The sequence below is a fragment of the Kogia breviceps genome, chromosome 3 (genome assembly GCF_026419965.1).
Source record: "Kogia breviceps isolate mKogBre1 chromosome 3, mKogBre1 haplotype 1, whole genome shotgun sequence".
NCBI lineage: Eukaryota > Metazoa > Chordata > Mammalia > Artiodactyla > Physeteridae > Kogia > Kogia breviceps.
Window position 1 is genome coordinate 157,705,655 of NC_081312.1, and position 26,376 is coordinate 157,732,030.

General features: G+C 38.6%; 1 protein-coding gene across 13 annotated transcripts in view; it reads right to left on the minus strand.

Moving 5' to 3' along the window:
• Positions 1-26,376, minus strand: part of TJP1 (tight junction protein 1) — a 257,714-nt gene that overhangs the window by 34,000 nt on the left and 197,338 nt on the right. For all 13 annotated transcript variants that reach the window (XM_067030107.1, XM_067030106.1, XM_067030109.1 and 10 more), the window contains 6 exons: positions 20,521-20,797; positions 16,402-16,505; positions 15,656-15,824; positions 15,204-15,351; positions 3,509-3,648; positions 2,483-2,588 (listed from right to left, as the gene is read on the minus strand). In XM_067030107.1, coding sequence (XP_066886208.1) covers positions 2,483-2,588; positions 3,509-3,648; positions 15,204-15,351; positions 15,656-15,824; positions 16,402-16,505; positions 20,521-20,797 — 944 coding nt within the window. The remainder of the gene's footprint in view (positions 1-2,482; positions 2,589-3,508; positions 3,649-15,203; positions 15,352-15,655; positions 15,825-16,401; positions 16,506-20,520; positions 20,798-26,376) is intronic.

Genomic DNA, 26,376 nt, shown 5'->3' on the forward strand with positions numbered 1-26,376 from the left:
TGCCCCCTTCTTGCTAGAGAGAATGGAAAGGAATTAATGCAGGCACATTCCTCTACATCAGTGTAGTGTCAAAGCTCTGTGAACATCAGTGTAGTGTCAAAGCTCTGTGACACTCCTAAAACAAACACCAAAGAATGCCTTAGAAGAATGGCTAGACAGAAACACATCATAACTAAGCATTACCCTTTTGGTTAATTAATTACAAATTACATACATAATTACAAATTTCCCTTCTAGGTTTCTATAACCATCCCACATTCCAAGCCAAGAAGACACACAATTCTTCTACCTATTCTGATACCAAGTGTGGGAAAAAGTCCTTTTCCTCTTAATTTACTAAGTAACAATGAGCAAATAATTAGAAACTAGTAGTAATGAAAAAACACAAACAAATGAATGAGTTGAGGGAAGAGAGATGCTTCGTTCTTTAAAACCAACTAAAGACCACCTTAGCTTTCAGAACTTACAAGGTAGTCACATTTGACCCTGTTTCTTCATGTAGAACTAACATTAGCTAGATGGAAATCTGAGAGTCTGTAGGTCAGATGAGGTCACTTAACTGCCAGGGCTGGTGGTACCCTCAGTGCCCCGAATCTATTTACTGGCTTTATCATGGAGGGTGTGAGTCCCTCGGCTGTGATGGATCCTACTTTTCCACCTGCATCAAGAGCCTTCTGACAGACTCCTCTCCCAAATCAACTGTACAGACAACTCTTTTAAACATTTCCTTAAAGTCCTTAAGGCCCCAGGTCCCTCAAGTCCTCTCCTAACACTGACCCATTAGTAAAACCTGGATTTTTATTGATAAAACCACTGTTCGAGGACAGCTCTAGGCCCCATCTTAGGGTCATGTGCCCTACATGCCTAATATTTTATCCTCTGCCCTGTGTTATGTCAACCACATGCAATAGCAAAAATCCTTCTACCTCAAATCCAGTCACTGAATCTGAATGAATAACTAAACCTTTCCTGGCTAAGCTACAAATCCTGCCCACATTCTCAGTTCTCTTTGGTATCTGTCCTTCAGTGTTCCCTCAGGGAAACAGGTCTCTGGAATCAAGTTATTAAAGTTTTCGTAAAACTTAAAGAGTTAGGAAAGCTCTCAGGCCATTCTTTTTTTTTTTTTTTTTTTTTTTTTTTTGGCTGCACTGGGTCTATGCTACTGCCCACGGGCTTTTCTCTAGTTGTGGTGGGCAGGCCTCTCATTGCGGTGGCTTCTCTTGTTGTGGAGCATGGGCTCTAGGCACACGGGCTTAGTTCCTCCACGGCATGTGGGATCTTCCCGGACCAGGGCTCAAACCCGTGTCCCCTGCATTGGCAGGTGGATTCTTAACCACTGCTCCACCAGGGAAGTCCCCGAAATGTATAATTTTAAACTTGTGATACTTTCACCTATTTCAGGAGCCATTTCTCTCTACCAAGCTAGGTCTTATGGTAATAACCCAATTTTCTTTAGCAGAGAAAACAGATGAGAGCAGAGGTCTACATCTAATCTACTTCATGAAATTTGGTAATTTTCCATTATTCATGTCATGTCTCTTTTACGAGAAAGGCAACAAAAACTAATCTGATGATCATGATAGTTTGAAATCTGGATATAAAATCTACATCTCAATCTCAATGTATAAAATATAAAGTAATAAAAGTTGTGAATATCAAAAACTTACTTTTGAGTTGCTAACTAATCTAGAACAGGTTTCTCAACCAGAGGTGACTTTGCCTGCAGGGAACATTTGTCAGCGCCTAGAGATATTTTTAAGTTGTCACAACTGGGGTATGTATGTGTGTGCTACTAGCAGCCAGTGGCCAGGGATGCTACTAAGCATCCACAATGTAAAGGACAGTCCACCACAATAAACAATTATCTGGCCCCGAATGTCAACAGTGCTGAGATGGAGGAACACTGATTTTTTAAAAAAATGCTAGGGATTTAGAATGCCTGTGAAAATTCTGATGTTTAAATAGAAAACAATTTTCTAGTTTTGTAATTCCTAATCTAAAAACTAGGTAGAGGGCTTCCCGGTGGCGCAGTGGTTGAGAGTCCGCCTGCCGATGCAGGGAACACGGGTTCGTGTCCTGGTCCAGGAAGATCCCACGTGCCGCAGAGCGGCTGGGCCCGTGAACCATGGCCACTGAGCCTGCGCATCCGGAGCCTGTGCTCCACAACGGGAGAGGCCACAACAGTGAGAGGCCCGCATACTACAAAAAAAAAAAAAAAAAATTTTTTTTAAAATAAATAAATAAAAACTAGGTAGAAAACTGGTGAGAAAGAAGTAAACATCTTAAATGCTTCTTTGTTGTTCTCTTATCTCTAACTGATTCTATCATATAATTTAAAAAACCAAAACAAACACTAACCATAGCATTTAGTAGTATACACTGTCTTTAAAAGCATATGTAATATGGTTCGCAATTGGATTCTCAATTTAAATAATTCTGAGTAACGGACAGAGAAGACAACACGAGTTTAAAACCACATTACCGAAGAATCCCATCTTCATGAGTTGCATTAGGCAGGATCCCATCAGATGGACTGACAGGTAAATCCACGTCTGGCTGTCCAACCTGAGCATACACAGGCTTTGGTTCTAAAAGAAAAGAAAATTTAAATTATGCAGGAATCACTTTACAAACTGGAATAACAAAGCAAGCAACCACTGAAATAACCAAACAATAAAAAGTCTGCAAAATACAGCAAAAATGTAAGTTCAGAGAACCTGATCAGGAACATATATACTACATATGCATATATCAGGGCACATTTTACAGTTATAAATTCTGGGATCTTTATAGCATGTATGCACGTCACATGGTCACCTATGCTTTCTATAGCTCCAGCTGTTACAGTCTGAAAAATATACTTTGTAGGGAAGAATAACAGAGGAAGAAGAATATAAGAAGAGAGAATCCCTACATTTCTCTGTTCAGACTGTCAAAGTAGCCTTCTTTCTTCACTGTGATACAATTTATTTTTAAATTTCCACATTCCTGCCACTAAATAAGCAGAGCAGAAACAGGTTTTGAGAGAAGGACCTGAGAGACTGTAGAACCAGCACCTCCAGGCCTTTCAAGCAACTGGATCTCAGAACCTTGCAGATTCTTATGTCTGGTCTTGTATACAGGTCAGCAAGGTATACTTCATAAAGTGTTTCTGAAAACACTTTCAATAGACAAGAGAACTTTAAACAGTGTCTAAAGCCAATCTAATGTTTCCCTTAATGAGCAGTACTGGAAAACAACCTCACTCACTGTGAACAGCTGTGAACCACAAATAACTTCTATCTGGAAAATTTTAAAAACATTCATGAATGCTTACTGATATATGGCAACCTCCCACTCACAAAGAAAATGCTGGAAGTACAGAAAAATTCACACATGGGTAGTAGGTAGCAGCAATAGTAGTAGTAATAATAATTGCATCTTTATATTTTCTGTAAATATAATTCTGTAAATTGTGAAACAATTTAGTCTGAATGCAAATGTTTCCTGCACTCTAGGCTAGGCTTACCTGGAAGATTTGGTGTTTGTTTCTCATTTCTTTCAACTACAACTTCTTCCACTGTTTTAGGTGTGTGATCATCTGCATGCTTTACAGGAGTTGAGACAGCCCCGGGTTTAGAAATTCTCTCTTCCTCTCTGCTCCGGAGACTATACATCAGTAAAATAAAACTTATGAGCATATTGTGAAAACAATTTGTAAAGAGTACAACAGCAGCCAAGACAATGTCAAAAAAGGATGACAAGGGACCTGCTCTAAAAGATAACAAAATATTGTAAAAACTTAGGAATTAAAACTAGAGTGCTACTGCCACAGAAACAGATAAATAGATCCATGTAACAAAACAGAAAATGGAGAAATATATCCACAGTACCAAAGTTTACCATGGAAGCGGCAGCCCAAAACTGTTGGAAGAGAACACACTGTTTAATAAACAGTGTTTAGAACAACTGTCCACAGATTTAGAAAAATTAGATCTCTATGCATATCAATGACATAAGTATAAATCAATTTCAGATAAAGTCCTAAACATAAAATCTTATCAAAAATAGAGGATTCTTTTTTTTTTTTTTTTTTTTTTTTGCGGTACGCGGGCCTGTCACTGTTGTGGCCTCTCCCGTTGCGGAGCACAGGCTCCGGACGCGCAGGCTCAGCGGCCATGGCTCACGGGCCCAGCCACTCCACAGCATGTGGGATCTTCCCAGACTGGGGCACGAACCCGTGTCCCCTGCGTCGGCAGGCGGACTCTCAACCACTGTGCCACCAGGGAAGCCCCCAAAATAGAGGATTCTTAAATAAGATTCAATGCACAAAGTGAAGTGAATACATAAAAAGTTTTAAAAGGTGTGAAAATAATTTGAAAAAATGTCTTAGGTTGAACCAAATGAATTTTTTTTAAGTTCAAACAACTGAATAGCAATTTGACCAAACAAATGTAACAGGAGTTCAATTTTAAGACTCTATATTGATCTAACAATACATATAGTAAGAATCTGGTATTTAGAACATATGCAAACACACTTTTAAATTATTTTAGAAATAAAAAGAGCCAGTATGTGAACTCATGGACAAAGATGAAAAAGACCTAGAAACAGACTTTCCATAATGTGGAAAATTTCTCATCAAAAGAATAAGCTGGGGGCTTCCCTGGTGGTGCAGTGGTTGAGAGTCTGCCTGCCGATGCAAGGGACACGGGTTCGTGCCCCGGTCCGGGAAGATCCCACATGCTACGGAGCAGCTGGGCCCGTAAGCCATGGCCGCTGAGCCTGCACGTCCGGAGCCTGTGCTCCACAGCGGGAGAGGCCACGGCAGTGAGAGGCCCGCGTACCGCAAAAAAAAAAAAAAAAAAAAAAAAAAGAATAAGCTGGAAGGATGCTCACCTGTGTTAAGTGAAATAAACTACTATCTGGGGAATATGTGCAGAGCCTGATCTTTTCAAATTATTTTTAAAACACAAAGAAACTCTATGATGCTAAAATGTTTGCACAAGTACGAAGGAAAGCTTAATTCAAGAAGGAGATCTGGGATGAGGTGGAGTTGGCAGATTTGGCCTGTTTCACCTGTTCTAACGAGCATACAATGCTTTCATAATTAAAGATTAAAAAGTAAAATATTAAAGTTACAACGAAATAGAGTTATATCTGGAGACATGAAAATAGCCCCAAAATAAAATGTGAGGAACAAACTGCAGAATATACGTGGTGTGACATCACTGAGGTATTAAAGAAAACTCTCCAGAGCTACACAAACACATGTCGATGCCACATACAGAAAGACCCAGACAGACAGAGGTGACAGAGGTTCTTGGAGGGGGGAGCAGACAAAACAACAGCCCAGGGAAATCTGAGATTTATCTCCACTATTTCAGTTTTCATAAGAAAATATTTACATAGTACTTATGAAGTAAAGACTGAAATGTCTGTAAATATTTTAAAATAATGTTCATTATTTTTAAATGGAATTAAGTCTAATTTTAAACAAAGAATTTTGATTCTATTAATGCATATTATTAGCAGTCTCTTATCAGTAAAAAATTTCTTCCCGTTATCCTCTTGAAAAAATAAAACATAAGCATTTTTCAGAGTTTCTATTTTCATGTTCATTTAACTACTCTACCACACTACTCTGTGGGGGTGTATTCCAGCTTTAAATTATATGTATTAAATGAGCTGCATGTAAGTAAAACAGTCTTTCAGAAAATAAAGCCAAGATATCTTCTAGCTCAAACCAGAATGAACTTTCTAAATTATAAAAGGTTAAAATTTTTAGCCACTGCTTATGTAATAAAATCTTACATACAATTAGTCTAAGTATAAATAAATACAGTTAAACTCTATCCCCAAACTGCTCTAGGCACCTCAGAATATAAAGGGAAATACAAAATAATAAATTCTCCTTGCATTCTTTGCACTGAAAAATGCAAATGATATAAATATGAACATTTTGAGAATGAGATTAAAGAACTACATAATTTTAGTAGTTCTACAGATTTTGTTGCTCTGCAACAGACTTTGAAGACTATTTGCTTAAAAAAGATCAAAACAACGAACGTTTCCAATTGACTTTGTTTCTTGTAACTTAAAAATTCTAAACTTAGAATGTGACCAAGTGACATTAATGATAACTAAGAATCAATGATAATATTTTAATCTGAATGTCCTCCCCAGTGATAACCAAGATTGTCATGCAATAGGGCTCTTGCTCTGTACATCACACGGAACTCCCGCTAGTGGAGTTGGATAATTTTCATACTCTACTGACTACCACCTTTCTTTAATATAATTATTATGACTTAACATTGCAGATGGGTGGAACACACATCATTCTATTAAATTTTTCATACGATTAGTATTTGGAAAAATCATTGTTCATTTTTAGTGTATTTCCATTATCTACCAAAAGATGGAAGCATTATTCAATACATGTAGATTTGGAGCCGTGCTGTTAATGGAATTGTGAAGTCAGTCATTTATGTAATTTAAAATTTTCTAGAATCCATATTAAATAAATTAGGTGAAATCAATTAATATATTTTATTTAACTCAGTATACCCAAAATATTATTTAAGTAACCAATATAAATGATTAATGAGGTATTTTACACATTCTTTTTTTTGTACTCAGTCATCAAACTCCAGTGTGTAGTTCACACTTACGTCTCTATTTAAACTGGCCACGTGTCAAAGGCTCCACAGCCACATGTGGCTAGTGGCAATGGAGTTGGGCAATGAAGATCTAGAGTAACAGTACAGAACAAAATAATCAACTTTTCCAAACATTTTAAATGTTCTACTATGAGCATGTATGACCATTAAGTCTATTATAAGACAAAAGAATAGAATTTAGACACACAGAATCAGCCTACAAGCAGTGGCAGTTATTGAAAGTGAAGCCATAAAAAAGGAAAATACATTCTCCCCAAACCTTCCTTACATAGTTCTACCCTAATGGCTCCCATGTAATATTTAAGCTTTATTTAAAAACTTTTGCTATTATGAGTCAAGCCAACTTTATACAAAAACCATCTTTGTCCTGAGTTGGACTCATGTTTATCTACCACACTCTGGCTCCTAGTAGCCTAGAAAGAAACTCCAGGCATTCTAGGGGACCTTGAGACCCTCTGAAGGGTGTTTTTGTTTTTCCCCTGGAGGGTAAGCAGATAGGTTTTGTTTTTCGGATTTTTGACTTGTACATATTAATCTAATGGTAATGATCCATTAATCTAGAGACTTTGGGCCGCTTAAAAGCTCTGCGGAACAGTTGTTAAGACAAAGTCTCTGAAAGAGAGTTTTTAAGAGTCATATAAATGGGCTCATTGTAAACAGAGCCTTAAGTCGTATCCAGTCAACTCTGTAAGTACACTAGCAGATTAACACACATTCAACCAGATCAGCAAACAGTAACAGATTAAGTGCAAAACTTCAGGTGTATAGTCACAGCTGTTTGGGACCATTTAGTGCGGGCAGAGGGAAGGCAGCGATGTCAGAAGAGGGAACTGGAGAGACACTGCAGGAGGAAGAGGCTCTCCTCTGTCCCCTCGGCAGCCCCTGCAGGACACAGGGGTCAGAAGCACTCAGGGGCCAGGAGCTTTCCCCAGACACTTCCTAGGCTGGTTTTACAGTGCGCAGTCTCTGACAAGACACCTCCTCAAGATTGGCTTTCCGAAGCCCCTTGGAGGGCAGATTTCCTGCAAGTTCATCCAGTGACACCAAAGTGAATTCTCTGCCATGCAGTGAGCCTCAGGTGTGTGAGGACAGGTGGGGAAGCTTCTTCCTTTGGCAACTCCATCTCAGCACCAGGGGAAGGGCCTACTCCTTACATCTGATTCTTATATTTTTCAGAGTTCTCTTTATTTATTACTGGCTAATCCCTTGTCACTCCAATCTCGTTATATTTAATCTCTTTATACTAAATTCGCTCTGTTCACAAGAAATTGTGCTTTCTGTCTTTTGGACCCTGATGAAATATGCCAGACTGCCAATTCTTCAAGGAGTTTTATTTCTGATTTCTAGCTCTCAAACACCTCCCCAACTGACTGGTTACATCTTATTTAAAAATAATCTTAATACAGGAAATAAACTGAGGCTGAATGTTCACTGTAATAAAACATCCTTTTATAAAGCTAATTTCCTCTTACATAATAAATGACTCATCCTACACAAGCCAATTTATAATTTCTTTTCAGAAACTCATTTATTGCATAAAGGCAAGATCTACACAGCTTAGGATAAACACAGAAACTAGGTACCCTTTAAAGGCCACTGGACTATCTCAGCCCCAATTATCAATAAAGATAGAAACTTAGAAAGTAACTTAACCAGACTCCAAAGTTCTTCTGCACTGGCAGGGACAGTTCGGTATGGAGGGCTCCTAATACATATTAGAAAGAAAAACTTAGGCACACTCAAGTCTGACTTCTCAGAATATTGCAGCCATTGCTAATCTTCTCGATTTCATATGGAAACAGATATTTACATACTGTAGTTCCTCCTCGACAGCAATTCAAACATTACAGCATGGCACACAGACGATTATAGGGATGAAAAAGGCAGAGAAATGTGGAGACTGGGCTGGTACTTGGGCAGAGAAGTGAAGAGCTGCCCAGGGAGTATGCTGAGAAAGCAGGGGGAATAATTACCTTATATCTACTTGGCTATATTTGCAAGGGAAGTTCTCACAATTTAAATTTGTTCTTTATACATTGTAATCTATTTTCAGAAATATATATATATGTATGGTGTACGCTTTTGAGAAAATGAGTGTCTGTATTGCTCACTTTGACAAATGGCTTTCTGGCAATAACCTAGCTACATATTTACATGAAGCCTATCAGCTTGTACAGAGATTCTAATCTTGCATGTTCGTTTATGACGATAATGACGACTAACCTAGTCCATCTGAATTAGAAAACAGATCTGTTGTTCAACAAGTATAATTGAAAAAATGAACAATTTTTAGTAAGGAACAACTGGGGAAAGACTAAGAAGGACCCTTCTTTCACTTAAGGGACACCAGCATCATCAGGGCTTCACTGGTGGTATAATTATTACGTACTTAGGTTAATAATATTTAGAATAAAACAACCCTTGATTGTGCAGTATATTTGGCTGATTTTATAACAAGAGACCAGTGTTACCATACTCTTCATTTTTATTAACATTCTCTCAAAGGCACTAAAGATTTGTCCTACATTATTTAAACTAGAAATAAGATTTTTCATACGCTTACTACTTTTACACGTGAGTGGAAGTCTGTTTTTATAATATTTTGTTTTATACTGTACTTGTACAAGAAAATCGTTCTCAGCTGATGGAGTAAATAAAATGTACACTACTTTTACTTTAAAAATAGTGACTATAAAGTATAATATTTAAGCTTGCCTTGCTGTCATTAGGTCCATGATCTCCTCTTAGGGGTTAAAATCCATCACCAATCACTGAGCACAACACTACTACACCTTGGTCTCTATTAACTAGAGAAATGTATCAGCTATGGTCCTCCCTCAGCACGTCCCCTTACAAAGCATATGAAAACAAAACCTCAGTTTGGAGTTTTAATCTCGTAACCGAAAATTCCCAAGGACTGAAAATAACAGTTGGCTCTTATCTGAATAACGGAAGTCCAGGATGGGTCTTTAATATTCCACTCACTTTCAAAGGTTAGACAAAGAATCTTATTTTAAAAAGATTTAGTAACAATTCAAGTGATAAACAATTTTTTTGAAGTTTCACATTCTCCCTAACCAATTTTCCAAAACAGGAAAAAAAAAAAAAAAAAAAAAAAAACTTTTTAGAACTCCAAATCCCTGTCTATGTTGCCCTTGTGGTCCAGCCACACCGGTCACCTTGCTGTTCTTCCAACAAGCTGAATGTATCTCCATCTCTGTCTTATTCTGGAATGATCTTCCTCTGGCTGGCTCCTTCTCATTCACTCATCTCAAGATAAGTTGACCCTAGAGAAGCCTTTCTGCCCAAGCATGTCTCTAATACTGCCCCCTCTTCCCTGCACTGTCACATCACCCTGATTTTCTTTACCACTAATGGAAATTACTGTTTCATATTTCAAACGTATTTATCCATTTTATTCACTTGGATATAAGCTCTATGGTAGCAGGGATCTTGCCTAGATTGTTGAGGGCATATTTTATATTTATAATCATACACTGACAACATGCGCATTATCAAAAAATACTTCATAGAGGAAAAATGAGCAGGGTAATGTCAAAATTACTGGTGAAGAAAAAATCTTTCAACCTTCACTGAAGAACACTCACTGTGCTGACTGCTTGATCACTCACCATCAACTGTGCACGGCACAGGAGTCATAGGAAAAAAGTAATCAATTATTGATTAAATTCACTGAGATTTAATAAACTGAATCTCTCTACCTGACTATTTTTAGAGGTGAAGGGGGGGGGGGGATGAAGGACTCCACAGCATGTCTGAAAAAGAAAATGTAATAGTACCTGCACGAAATTAATTACCAACAATATCACATATAAATCTTGGTTTGAATCAAGCATCTTTCAAATTGGAGGTAATGAAATCTTTTTTACCTAAGACAAAGGACTAAAATCAAGGATCAGGGAAAAAAAACTCTGAAATTAACCAGTCAGAAGAAGGTTACTTCTCTACATTTTGAAACAGTAAAAAGAAATGTTCAGCTTATGTATATGGATCTCTCAACAATAATTTTTAGCCTATTGGCAAAGTTCTATGTATGTTCCAGACAGAACTACACAATATCTAACAGAAACGATATATACTAGGGCAAAAGAATATTTACAGCTCTCTAAACTCAAAGAAAACAATTATGGAAGGTGACATATAAGGTGTGTAAATAAAAAAAACCAGACCTTTAACTTAAAAGCCAAGGCTCCTCTAAGGTATTTAAGCAGAAACACCATATGCCCTACATGCATGTGTATGAGGACTCACCTGGCACTCGGAGAGAACAAAGGCATGAACCTGCATTCAACCCTGATGATATAGGTGGACTGTATAGTTAAAGGATTTTTGATCCCATTATTTAACTTGGCTCAATGCTCGGATTTAGGCTAGAAATTCTCATTCATAAGAACCAATTTAATAATCATGTATTTGTTACACCATAAGCAGTATCAATACTGACACCACTAACTTCAGAATACAGTGGAGACATTTCTCTCAAGAGGAACAAACGATGAGACAAGTATTTTAAATTTCTACAGTTTTAATCTCTTCTAAACACTGCTTTCAAGTACTTCAGAAGCAATCGTTTTTATGAAAGATCTGCTAAATATAAATCAGACTTTTTCCTATTTGTTAAAATATACAATTCCCTAAAAACCTTACACAACAGCTTAGTCTCAAATGCACCTTGTCAGTTTATGGAATGACTGAGTATAAGAAATACAAATACAAACCTTTACAATGCAAATTTTCTACAGTTGAACCTTATCCTAACTAGTCTGAGCTTTTACTGTAATATAATTTTTTCAACAATGCATGAGAGTCACTTTTATTAAAATAGTTTATAGAACAGAACCAAAAACGTAAACACATTTTATTCATCTAGGGAGAAAATGCATAAAATGGATCTGTTAAATTAACTGTAAATACTAGGGAGAGTACAATATAACCAAGCAGAGGCTTAGAACACACTCTGCAAATCCAATACTCTCTAGTCATGCAGGGACTGCAATGAAATCAGTGAAAGAGTCTTCTCAATGACAACCCCTGACAATCGCCATGAGGCAGTGCCACCAGCCAAGGACTCTCAGTATGCCCAGCTCCCTCCTAGAGGGGGAGTCTCGGCCCAGAGTGGGCAGTGAAAAAACACCGAATAAAATATACAAAACAAACTTAGCAACAGCATCAAACTATAACAAAATCACTGTAATAATTCTCTATACATATATTATTTTTTAATTTAAAAACAGAACTATTTTAACATCCTAGACCAGGGAAGGACTGGCAGACTTTTTCTGTAAATGGCTCAGTGGGCCATGCAGTCTCTGCCACAACTTCTTAATTATGACATTGCAGGATGGGTTCCAATAAAACTTTATTTGCAAAACCAGGCAGCAGTCTGGATTTGGCCCACAGGCTGTAGTTTGCCAGCCCCTGTTCAAGACAACAGTAAGGGTACACTGCTCATCTAATTATAATGAAGAAACACGCTCATGTGTTTTTCTCAGAACTCAGACCATATAACATTTGTTCTCCAAGAAAAGAACATCACACAGAGGAACATAAGTAGGTCATGACAACAATGGAACACAATGGAATGCTTTATAGATTTCTGCTCCCTTAAGTAACCTTCCACTTTTTTCTTTCTCTACACCTATATGGTCAAACACTTAAGTCAAAAGGCCAAGAGCTTTAATCCTGGCTCTAATCTCTTGTCAAACTACATAACCCTGGACTTTATCACAACCACTCAGCTTAAACTGACTTGCCTACAGAACAAGCAAATCTTCTTAGAAATGGTTTAATATGAGCAGTTGTGAAAGCACATTTGGAAACTCTAACTGATGATACTATTACTACTACTACTACTACTACTAATCACCATACTAATGAGAGCAGCTAATATTTGCACCAGGTGTTCTAATAACTAATTTAATTTTCACAACTTTGTAATATATGATGCCTTTTTTTTTTTTTTACAACAAATGAGAAAACTGAAGTGCAGAGAGGTTTCAAGGTTGTGCAAGTAACCAATGGCAGGCTGGGACTCAAACCCAGGAAAACTTGCTTCAAAGCCCAAAGAAATCACTATATTCTATTGCCTCTGACAAAATGAAAGTTACTATTCTCAGCAGATAACTGCAATCTTACAAACATACGAAAATATTCAGAAATCTAGGAAGAGAACAAGGTGGGGCTAGTGTTTTTTACACACTAAACTGAAACTTTTCTCACGAGTCTTTTTTGTTTCACTTTTTAAACAAGAGCATTTAAAGAACATTTGTAAAACAAAGACATCTGTACAAAATTAAATAACAAAAAGAAAATGTCCCGTGCATATTTTAATACTAGGATTTTACTCTCTTACTATATCTAAATTGTTTCTCAAAATGCAAGGCACCCTCTATATTAAAACTCCCACAGTTATCTGGATTTTAATATTAACTTTAGGGGAGAAATGCAAATGAAACCTTTAAGCAACTGGTACTACTTTACATCCTGCCTTTTGGCAGGCCACTTAATTTTCAGGAATTATATTCTCAGCACAAACATTTGGAAAAGAATCTGAAGACTTTTTGTCTTCTGTACCCAAAGTACTATCTTTTCCTTAGTATATACTACTTGTTCTAACCAGAAGTTCCCAAATCTGGTAATGTATAGAAGAGAATGCTATCAGGAACTTAAAAAAAGTATTTCCTGCCTCCACCTCAGATGAACTGAGAAGCAGGCCCAGGATTCTGTATTTTTAAAATATCTCATATAGGGCTTCCCTGGTGGCACAGTGCTTGGGAGTCCGCCTGCTGATGCAGGGGACGTGGGCTCGTGCCCCGGTCTAGGAGGATCCCACATGCTGTGGAGCAGCTGGGCCCGTGAGCCATGGCCACTGAGCCTGCGTGTCCAGAGCCAGTGCTCTGCAACAGGAGAGGGGCCGCGTACCGCCAAAAAAAAAAAAAAAAAAAAATCTCATATAATTGGTGGGTTACCCATAAAAGAATACTTGAGGTTCCCAAGAGAATCAAAACATCCCAATATAATATGAAGATAGTTAAAAAATTTTTTTAATCCTCTTCAACTTTTAAAGTTACAGATGTCAAGTGTTTAGGAAATCTAAATGGAAAAAAGTAAGTATCAAAAAGAACTTTCTAAGGTTTAGAATTTGATTACAATAAATACAAATGGCCAAAATTTTGATGAGCATTTCTTTCTCTCTTTTTAAAGGAAAATCATGTCCAAATTGCTTGATGCCAGCCTAGCTTCTAGGTGAGAGAACTGTTACAATTGCAGCCACTCCCCGTGACTCATCAGGGATATTAGCTCTATCACTGTGTACATGTTGCGGCAGCTGTCCTTTTCCAGATAAGGTCTGTGTTGTGTCAGGGAGATTTTTAGAATTAATATGTTAACCTGCAGCAGTTAAAACTGATAATCAATTATAAGTCCATTTTGCATGTGACATACTATAATATTCCTTAAAAAAATAATTATAACATTAATTACAAAGATCAGGGTTAATACAATTTATATGTCTAAAATCTGAAATTCAGAGAGAATCAGTCTCACAAATATCTAAACTCAGGAGTGCATAACAACTGTTATCTGTATGATTTCTAACAATCTTGAGGATAGTTCTCTCCCAGGGAGGGACTTCTCCCTTGCCTCCTCAGCATCCTCAGGGAACATTCCCTGTGGTCCACTTCTGGGCGTTCTATCTATATTTTTTCTCTTGGCAATTTTAGTGACTTCTATGGCTTCAGCTAACACCCTTATGCAATAAGTAAGTCCCAAATCACCACCTTGAATCTTAAACTGGTCAGCTCTGGACTTGAAATTTCAAGTGCCTACAGAAGATCTCCATATGGATTGCTGTTAAACCCTAGGTCCACTGGTGGCCTACAGAGCCCTGGGAATGTCCAGAATTCTTATGTAAAGTGCTACATGTATGTGTACATGTGCGTTTTTCTGGAAAGAAGAGTCATAATTTTCTTCATATTCTCAAATGTGTATGTGACCTCAGAGACTATAAACTCAGGTAAGTCACATACTACTAGCATAGCAGACCCTTTGGCATAAATACCAGACAGTGTACTTTAAAGCAGAAAGCAAAGTCCAGGTTAGTCTCTCCACTAAAGGACTTCTACTATATATAGTTAACTTGTCCTAAAGCTTGTTAGCATCTTCTAATGCAGTGGGTCAGCAAATTGCAGCTGAGAGCCAACTTTTCTAAAATAAAGTTTTACTGGAAAACAGCCGTGCCCATTCATTACATACTGTCTACAGTTAGTTTTGTGCCACAAAGACAGAGCTGAGCAGTGACAAGACTTGGCTCACATGCCTAAAATACTTACTCTTTGGCCTTTTACGAAACAGTTTGACCTCTGTTATTCTAGATAAGAAATACCTAGATTGATAAAGAAACACGAACCTAATTTAAGTAATCCAAAGACAACCTATCTTCTAATTTTATTTCTAAGCAAAACCAGAAGCATGTACCAAGCACACACACCTGTTTTATTTTAAACAACAGAGAATGATTACCTGCCATTGCTGGGCTGCTGTGGAGACTGTCTAGAATGGTCAGAAGGCTCTGATCGCTGGTCAGGAGATCGTGATCGGCTGTGACGGGGAGGCCGGTCGTGTGATCGACCAGAATGATCTGATGCCAGTGACTGAATTTCTGAAATGTCTGTTAAACAAAAGACTGCTGTTTATTTTCCCATGAAATGACTACAGTAAAATATAAGGTACTCCAATAATAATGGAAATAAGTTACTAAATATAATTTTATATAAAATGGTTGATTTAAGCATTAACTTAATCAGCTACTATTCGATACTGGTGACCTGTCAACAGAAAAAAATTTTTTTGAATTCTTATACTTTGAAGGTGTCTGGCTTATAGAAAATTATCATTTCATTCTAAAATGTCAAATCTTCCCACTTTAAGAAACAGGTCACTTAAAGGGTCTCTGCATGCAGAGCCACACTCACCATCTCTCTCAGAGGCATTAGCAGAGTGGATACTGTCAGAAAGATCAGGAACATTCAGCAGGGTAGCCCGCTCATCTCTCTGAACTACCATCTTTAACTTGCCTTTAGACCTCTCTATCAAGGTCTTTGCATCTGTCAATGACATATTTTCCGTCACGGTACCATTTATCTGCAACAGAAAAGAAACTATAGGTTGAAGGTAAATGACAAAAATACAAACATTAACTTAGTCTGACATGAACAGGAATATCTAAACTACTCCTGGGCTTGCTCTGAGAACCAAAATATTCCCTTTACTCTCTTCCTAAACTATCAAAGTACTCCTCCTTACTGAAATAATAAAATCTGTACTAAACTGCTGCTCTGCCAGAAAAGCCAAAATTAGCATCTTCTACCTCCTCCCCATCACTTTCTATTACTCATGGGCAAACTAACAAAACACATCAATAATATCTGGAGGAGTTATCAAAACCACTTAATGTGGAACAACAAATCTATCTATAAAATAACTCCTATTAGTGAAAAATATACATTTGATACTATTAATTCTCTAGGATGACTCTATGCCCAAAGAAAAGCATCAGTGTTGACATGTAGTAATAGCCAGTGGCAAACTATCTAGTCCCCCAAATACTGATTTTTAATTCTTTTCGGCAAAATCGCTTCAAGCATGAACAGGAGCTATGTGGTCACACTAGAACTTGTTTTCTATTGCAGTTCATCAAAATGTAAGAATATGACTATACCTTCAATACAACATCGCCTTCTTGAATATTGCCATCTCTTGCTGCCAAACTATCTTGTGAAATTTCCTTTACAAATATATGGCTGGCCAATCGAAGACCATATTCTGAAATAATATATTTAAATGTCTTTAGTGTAAAATCCCAAGACTCTTAAATAGAGTTTAAAGTATGAAACTAATAATCACCGCATAAAGTTTTTAAGTACAATCAATAATAAGATTGGCCTCCCTGCAAAGAAGACATTTCCTCTAATCATCAGAAAGTTTTCACTGTCAGTGTGAAAGCAAAGGGAAAGTGCGTGGTTCAAACAAAAGACTGACACATCTTGCTCTCACTGTACTGAAAGAGAGAAAAATCCGAAGAGATGACCATTTCTCTCTGACAGTGTCATGCTGATGCACTAGCTTCTCAGAAGGTTTAAAGAATAAAATTCTGAAAAGGAAAACTCTGGAATGTTTTACGATTTTGTTGATGACTTGTATTACCATGCATATACTGGTTTTGTTTTCCTCAGTTCCTACAGCAAAAGTATTCTGTATTCTAAACACCTCTCTGAGACATACACAGAGAATCAGTGTGCACCACTCAAACAAGGGCTTAAAACGAGCCAAGCAGATGTGGGGAGGAGTTAAAGATGCCAGTCCTTCCAACAACCGACAAGGTGCCCAGAAGCATGGCAACATTAATTGCACCTGTGGGTGAGGGAGTGGTCAGAGTTAAAAGTTGTTACAAGGAGAGTCCAGAAAACTGTCCAGGAGGCCTGCAAAGCTGTACAATGACTACAACCAACAGCATAATGTCAATAGGAACAGGACTGCCCCAGTTGTGTTAAGGAGAAAGAGAAGGACTCAGTCTTACTGGGAAAGAAAAACAAAACAAAAAACAAGAAGGGAAACAAAACTGTTTTTAAGATGGGATAAGTTAGCAGACCTGCTACTCAAGCTTGTAAAAGTTACATCAGTTACAGTTCAACTTAAGGCAAATATACAAAGAGTGTTCACAAGCAGGAATAGAATCAGGGTAAAAAAAGAAAATGACCTTCTAGGGGATCTAGGCAGTCAACTATGTGTGCTTTAGAAATGGTGACTATATCTCACAGAAAGAAAGTATTGATTAAAAGACTGTCCTTATTTAAGATTTAAAAATTATAAATGACCAAAATACAGAGATGACTCTAAAATATTCCTTGTATATTAGTGTATTCGTTTATTCTAAGTATTTCCTTAGCAAATATTAACTAGGTGGTAAGCACTAGAGATAAAAACCAGCAATTGAGACAGTCCCTGCACTCTGGCAGCTTCCCTAGTCAGGAGGGAAAAAGACATTACCACAATTACCAGTGTGATGAAGAGTTCGGATGGAGCAATACATGATTCTGTGCCTAGTTGGGGTCAGAGAAGACCTCCCTGAGAAGCAAATGCTAAAGCTGAAACTACCTAAGAAATACTAACACTAAACCTGAGAAATCAGGTTGCGCGGGGGTGGTGTGTGTGGGGGGGGGGGTGTGCGCGTGCGCACTGGTAGAGACAGAATGGTTAAAAACAAGTGCACCAGAAGTTATGAAGGAAAGACAAGGCAGGTTTGATGAAGTCATAAGTGTAGGGCAAGAGTCAGACAGAGAAGTATCCCAGAGGACCCTGTAACCGTGTGGAGCAGTCCACAGAATGGACCAGGGAGATCCAGAGACTAGATCATGAGGCTGAGTGAGTCACTTAATAGACAATGGTGTGGTGCTCCTCACCTCCCCACCCCATGCCCCACAACACAAAAAAGGAAAAAGTAACTATGTGTTGATAAACTTGATTGTGGTGATCATTTCCTAGTGTATACACACCTCAAACCATCACACTGTACACCTTAAATACATACAACTTTACATATTTATATACAATGTCAATTACACCTCAATAAAGATGGAAGAAAAAAAAAGATGCCAGTAGCTTGGATGAGGGCGGTGGTGGTGGAGAAAGGAGGAGTAGAACAGTAAAGTGTGGTGTTTAGGAAGTTAGAAGGTGTTAACCGGGCATAGGAAAGCAGGGGGGAAAAGATGTCATGGAAAACTACACCATGCTGCCCCTGGCTGGCTTGAGAGACCGAGCAGACAGGAATATATGCAATGGGATACTTCATAAGAAACATTCCAGGAGGGAGATGTGCTGCATCTGAGGGATGCAGACGAACACGTAAGTGAACATGCCTATGAGTCAGCTGGGGCACCAGGGTGCACACACTGGACCTAAGGAAGGAGCTGTGCCATCATGAGCAGCCCACGACACTGAGAGACATGAGATTTCCTAAAGACGTTATAGGAAATAGAAAAGAGATTCTAGAACAGAAATCCACAGAACACTGAAAGGTAGGATGAGGACAATGAGCTTGCCAAGGATACAGAAAAGAAACAGCGAGGAACCCTTGAAACCCACAGCATTACAGGAGCCAAGAGAAAACATTATTTCAAAAAATAGGGAGTGGTTAATTATTAGAGAAATGCAAATCAAAGCTACAATGAGGTATCACCTCACACCAGTTAGAATGGGCATCATCAGAAAATCTACAAGCAACAAATGCTGGAGAGGGTGTGGAGAAAAGGGAACCCTTTTGCACTGTTGGTAGGAATGTAAATTGATACAGCCACTATGGAGAACAGTATGGACGTTCCTTAAAAAACTAAAATAGAATTACAGTATGACCCAGCAATCCCACTACCGGGCATATACCCAGAGAAAACCGTAATTCAAAGACACATGCACCCCAATGTTCACTGCAGCACTATTTACAACAGCCAAGTCATGGAAGCAACCTAAATGCCCATCAATAGATGAATGGATAAAGATGTGGTACACATATACAATGGAATATTACTCAGCCATAAAAAGAAATGAAACTGGGTCATTTGTAGAGACATGGATGGATCCAGAGACTGTCATACAGAGTGAAGTACGTCAGAAAGAAAAACAAATACTGTATATTAACACATATATGTGGAACCTAGAAAAATGGTACAGATGAACTGGTTTGCAGGGCAGAAATAGAGACACAGATGTAGAGAACAAATGTATGGACACCAAGGGGGGAAAGTTGGGGGATGGGATGGGATGAACGGGGAGATTGGGACTGACATATATACACTAATATGTATAAAACAGATAACTAATAAGAACCTGCTGTATAAAAAATAAAATTCAAAAAAAAATAGGGAGTGGTTAACTATGTGAAATGGTACTGAAAAGACAAGTAAGATAAAGACTAGAAATTTCTACCAGATTTAGTATGACCAGTTCTGGAAGCAGTTACCAGAGAGAGAGGGCCGAAGAGTGGGTGGAGAACAAGGAGTAACAGCTCTGCACACAGACAGTCTGACTGAGAAGTCAGTTATGGATGAGGGCAGTGGGGAGCAATAACCAGGAGACATGTCAGGTTTCAGTAAAGTGGATCAGAGCCAGCCTTCAAATACTCTTACACCTTTTTATCAAAATGATCAGTCATCAATGCTTTCCTGCACGGGAGAGACACGCCCACGGCAGCAAGAAGCCACAATCAGACTCATTTGTATCAAATGTGATTACCTACGGGAGAGACACGCCCACGGCAGCAAGAAGCCACAATCAGACTCATTTGTATCAAATGTGATTACCTAAGGGGAGGCAGCTAGGCTTCTGTTTCAAAATTTTTTGACAAACAAGTCCTTTGCTTTTAGAGCAATATCCTGTGGGGGGCTCCTCTCCCTCCAACTCTCCATTTAGAAAAGGCAGCCTGCCCTCCCTCAGCATCCAGTGATTTCTACCCAGATGTAGGTAATACTGATCCTGACAGCCAAGTAAAACACTGAATTGCAACTTGGTGATGGTGTGACATTCTAATCGCAAGAAGTAATCCAAAATCCAACTACTGGACAATTTATGTGAAGTACTATCTGCTATAACAAAATGATTCAAGAAGAGGAAACAGATGACCCCTGAAGCCTGACATCACAGGATTTGATTTAAAGCAACAGGAACCAAAAACGAAGATAACAGAAGACAACAAAGCAAAGATATAAAGTGATGGCAAATTTACTTCTCATTAAAATTAGTCTTAAAACTTTCATGTGAAAATGATACACGAGTTGGTAGAAAATACCTTCGTTTTTCCGGGATTTCACCAGTGTGACTTTGGTGGGCCTGGCAGGTTGACTGGAAGCCACAGATCGCCTATCAGAGCGTGGAGACAGACTCCTCTCTCGACTTGCACTTCTATCCCTGGCCCAGCTCTTCTCACTCCTCCTGTTAACCAGGCCCCCACAGCCACTTCGCGGGTCGTGTACTTCCTCATCATAACTATCTTCTTCATTCTCAGATACTGGTTCAGGATCAGGACGACTTACTGGTATCTGAACTTTCTTTTTCCTTCGAATGGTCTACAAATAAGAAAGATTACAATATGAGCTGATTGATTTTCATATACGTACTTTCAGTTCTTAAGAGAGGAAAGCCACATTTTTCTGGTCTCATACTAATTATGAATAAGAGATATAATACACAAATATAACAAATTACTAAGAAATACTTTTCTATATTGGTTATCTTTTCTGATCTCCTGGTAAACAGATCTGGTTAAGAAACAAATTTGGAATAGAGGGCCTAATAAAAGTTCTTAATTAATTCAGAAGATCTTCTATGTGTAATAATTACCAGCTTACAGGAAAACCAATTTACTGGTGGTTTGAATAAAGGAGGGAGCACTGTACTCTAATACAGTCAAATATACTGTAGTTGTTACCAAACCAGAGCAGATTTGCAGGCCCAACTTGATTCCTTAAAAATTTCAGAATCCATGAGTATCAAGGTCCACAACTGTCCTACTGGAACTCAGAAATTTATTGTACTTCCACACTAACACTGAACTTAGTGTTGTGTTGGAGCTAATAACTCCATGATACTCTACCAATACAAACTTTCAGTTTCTCTCTCTCCAAAATTTGTAATTTGTGGTCTATGTATAAATTCCTTCTTCTGGTTTTCTTTCCTCAATTGACTCTGATACTGGTTCAATTTTCCCTGTCCACTTATTTCCTTTACTTTCTGTAAGGTCAAGATCTATTTGCACTGCCTTCTGACTGAGTGGCCTCTTAATCCCTGGACTGCATTCTGTCTTCTCACACCAGTATACATTTGATCTCATCAGAGATCTGCAAGATCTTCTTGAGTAACACTCCTTGTCTTCTACTTCTGACACCCTGATCTACTGAAACTTCTCCATGTCCATCTTATGTCTGACTCCTCCATGCCCTCCTATTCTCCTAGTCCATCTATTCCCTCCTGGTTTCAACTGCCTTCCTCCCAAGTTTGATGAGTTGTCATGCTTCGATATGTAAATGATTTGCTCTAGCTCCGGGATACCACAGCCCTGTACCTGCTGAGTCAGAACCCAGCCCACCCCAGTAGGGCAGCACCAGCCCCTGGACCCCCAGGGCCCGGCAGCCAGAGACTCCAAGACCAGCCTGCCTACCCAGGGCACTAGCCCTGGGACACATAGGACCCTGACCCTGTCCACCAGTAGGCCGATACCAGCTCCGAAACACCTTGAACCCACCAGCCAGCCACTCTGGGATCCAGCCCCACTCACCAGTAGGCTTATACAAGCTTTGGAACACTCCGAACCCTGCAGCCAGTGATGTCTGAAACCAGTCTGCTCACCAGCAAGCCTATACTAGGACCCCTGGCCGCACAACAAGCCACCCAGTTCTACCCACCAATGGGCCGGCACTAGAGAGAGAGGGCCCATATCAATAATATGAGAAATGAAAAAGCAGAAGTTACAACTGACAGCACCAAAATACAAAAGATCACAAGAGATTACTGTGAACAATTATACTCAAATAAAATGGACAACCTAGAAGAAATGGAAAAATTCCTAGAAATGTACAACCTCCCAAGACTGAACCAGGAAGAAATAGAAAATATGAGCAGACCAATTACCAGTAATGAAACTGAATCAATAATTTTAAAACTCCCAACAAACAGAAGTCCAAGACCATATGGCTTCACAAGTGAATTCTACCAAACATTTACAGAAGAGTTAACATGTATCCTTCTGAAAAACTTCTGAAACTCTTCCAAAACATTGCAGAGGAAGGAGTGCTTCTGAACTCATTCTATGAGGCCAGCATCACCCTGATAGCAAAATCAGACAAAGATATCACACAGAAAAGAAAACTACAGGCCAGTATCAATGACAAACATAAATGCAAAATTACTCAACAAAATATTAGCAAACTGAATTCAACAATACATTAAAAGGATCATACACCATGATCAAGTGGGATTTATCCCACGGATGCAAGGATGGTTCAATATCCACAAATCGATGTGATATATACCACATTAACAAACTGAGGAAGAAAAATTTTATGTTCATCTCAATAAATGTTGAAAAAGCTTTTAATAAAATTCAACATCTACGTATGATTAAAAAAACTCTCAGCAAAGTGCATATAGAGGGAACATACCTCAACATAAAAAAGGTCATATATAAGCCCACGGCTAACATGGTGGGCTCAATGGTATAAAGCTGAGAGCATTTTCTCTAAGATCAGGAACAAGACAAGGATGCCCACTGTCGCTCTTTTATTGAACTTAGTGTTGGAAGTCCTAGCCCCAGCAATCAGACAAGAAAACGAAAAGGAATCCAAATTGGAAAGGAAGAAGTTTAAGTGTTACTGTTTGAGGATGACAAGATACCCTATAGAAAATCCTAAAGGCATCATGAATAAACTGCTAGAGCTCATCAATAAATTCAGCAAAGTTGCAGGATACAAAATTAATACGCAGAAATCTGTTGTATTTCTATACACTAACAACGAACTATCAGAAAGAGAAATTAAGAAAACAATCTCATTTACAAATCACATCAAAAAATAAAATCCCTGGGAATAATTCTAACTAAGGAGGTAAAAGACTTATACTTGGAAATATAAAGACACCAATGCAAGAAACTGAAGACAATGGTAACAGATGTAAAGATATACCAAGTTCATGGACTGGAAGAATTAATATTGCTAAAATGACCATACTATCCAAAGCAGTCTAAACATCCAATGCAATCCCTATCAAAATGCCAATGGCATTTTTCACAGAACTAGAACAAGTAATTCTAAAATTTATATGGAAACACAAAAGACCCCAAATAGCAAAAAATGACCAAACATAAACAATCTTGAGAATGAAGAACAAAGCTGGAGGCATCATGCACCCAGATTTCCAACTATACTATATGGTTACAGTCATCAAAACAGCATGGTACTAGCACAAAACCAGACACATAAATCAATGGAACGGAATAGAAGGCCCAGAAGATGAATCCACACTTACACGGGCAATTAATCTATGACAAAGGAGGCAAGAATACACAATGGGGAAAAAACAGCCTCTTCAATAAATGGTGCTGGGAAAAAAGGACAATTACATATGGAAGAATCATACTGAACTACTCTCTCATATCATGTACAAAAATAAATTCAAAATGGATACAAGATTTAAATATAAGCCCTGAAACCATAAAACTCCTAGAAGAAAACATAGGCAGTACACTATTTGACATCAGTCTTAAAAATATTTTTTGGATATGCTTCCTCAGGCAAGGGAAACAAAAGCACAAATAAACAGGACTACATCCAACTAAAAAAGCTTTTACACAGTGAAGTTAACTATCAACAAAACAAAAAGGCCGCCGACACAATGGGAGAAGATATTTGCAAATGATATGACCCACAAGGGATTAATATCCAAAATATACAAAGAACTTACACAACCCAACGTCAAAAAATAAACAAACAACTCAATTAAAAACTGGGCAGAGGATCTGAATAGACATTTTTCCAAAGAAGACATACAGATGGCCAACTGGGCACATGAAAAGATGCTCAATATCACTAATCATCAGTGAAATGCAAATCAAAACCACAATGAGATATCACCTCCCACCTGTCAGAATGGCCATTATGAAAAAGAAAACAAATAACAAGCACTGACAAGGATGTGGAGAAAAGGGAACACTCATGCTCTGTTGGTGGGAATGTAAATTAGTGCAGCCACTACGGAAAACAGTATGGAGATTCCTCAAAAAATTAAAAATAGAACTACCGTTTGATCCAGCAAATTCCACTCCTTCTCACCCAGAGAAAATAAAAACACTAATTAGAAAAGACATTTATGGGAATCCCCTGGTGGTCCAGTGGTTAGGACTCCACACTTCCACTGCAGGGGGCATGGGTGCAATCCCTGGTCAGGGAACTAAGATCCTGCATGCCATGAGGCCAAAAAAAAAAAAAAGGAGGGGAGGGGAGAGGAGGGAAGAAAGGAAAAGGAAAAGACATTTGCATGCCGCTGTTCATTGCAGCATTATTTATAATATCCAAGATATGGAAGCAAAGCAAGTGCCCATCAACAGATGAACAGATAAAGATGTGATACACACACACACACACACACACACACACACACACACAAATACTACTCAGCCATGAAAAAGAATAACACCTTGCCATCTGCAACAACACAGATGGACCTGGAGGGTATTACGCTAAGTGAAATAAGTCAGAGAAAGACAACTACTGTATGATTTCACTTATATGTGGAATCTAAACAACAAATGAATGAACATAACAAAACAGAAATGGAGTTACAGATACAGAGAATAGGCGGCTACCAGAGGGAAAGGAACAGGTGAGACAGATCAAACAAACTTCCAGTTGCAAAATAAATGAATCATGGGTATGAAGTGTATGGTGTGGGAAACACAGTAACTACCTAGTATCTTTGTATGGTGACATATCGTAACTAGACTTATCCTGGTGACCATTTTGAAATGTAGAGATATATAGACTCACCATGTTGTATAACAGGAACTAACAGTGTTGTAGGTCAATTATACTTCAAAACCAAACAAATTTATAGAAAAAGAGGTCAGATTTGTGGCTAACAGAGGTGACGGGGGGTGAGGGGATTGGATGAGGGCAATCAAAAAGTGCAAATTGGGGCTTCCCTGCTGGCACAGTGGTTGAGAATCTGCTTGCCAAGGCAGGGGACACGGGTTCGATTCCTGGTCCAGGAAGATCCCACATGCCACGGAGCAACTAAGCCCGTGCGCCACACTACTGAGCCTGCGCTCTACAGTCCGCCAGCCACAACTACCGAAGCCGGCGTGCCTAGAGCCTGTGCTCCGCAACAAGTGATGCCACCGCAATGAGAAGCCTGCGCACCACAATGAAGAGTAGCCCCCGCAACTAGAGAAAGCCCACGTGCAGCAACAAAGACCCAATGCAGCCAAAAATAAAATAATTAATTAATTTTTTAAAGTGCAGACTTCCCTTCATAAGATAAATAAGTACTAGAGATATAAATAAGTACTAGGGATATAATGTACAACATGATAAATGTAATTAAAGTTGCTAAGAGAGTAAATCCTAAGAGTTCTCATCACAAGGAATTTTTCTATTTCTTTAATTTTGTATCTATATGAGATGATGGATGTCATTATTTCATGAAGTCAAATCATCATGCTGAACACCTTAAACTTACACAGTGCCGTATGTCAACTATATCTCAGTAAAGCTGAGGGGAAGTTACTTTCTCTTGACCTGTCGGTCCCGTGCCAGGACAAACCCCATCCTGTATTATCTTCCCCTTCAGATGGCTGCATCCCCACGCTGGCTGATTAGGTTCTGCTCTATAAATTCATTTTACTTGAAAGAATTCTTTCGTTTATTCAGCAATCCTTTCATCTACCTCTTGTTACCTCAAATTCTATAGAATTTGCTAACACAGGTATCCTGAAACTGTTCTCCGAGATGCCAGTCACTAGGCCTGATTAATAGAGATCAGTGCCACTTCACATTCCCACTCCCACGTGCTTTCGGTGTCTCATTTATTTGGTCTTCCTTCCTGGTCTCAGACAATTCGATCCTCTTCCTGCATGAATGACACCCTATCAGAGGGG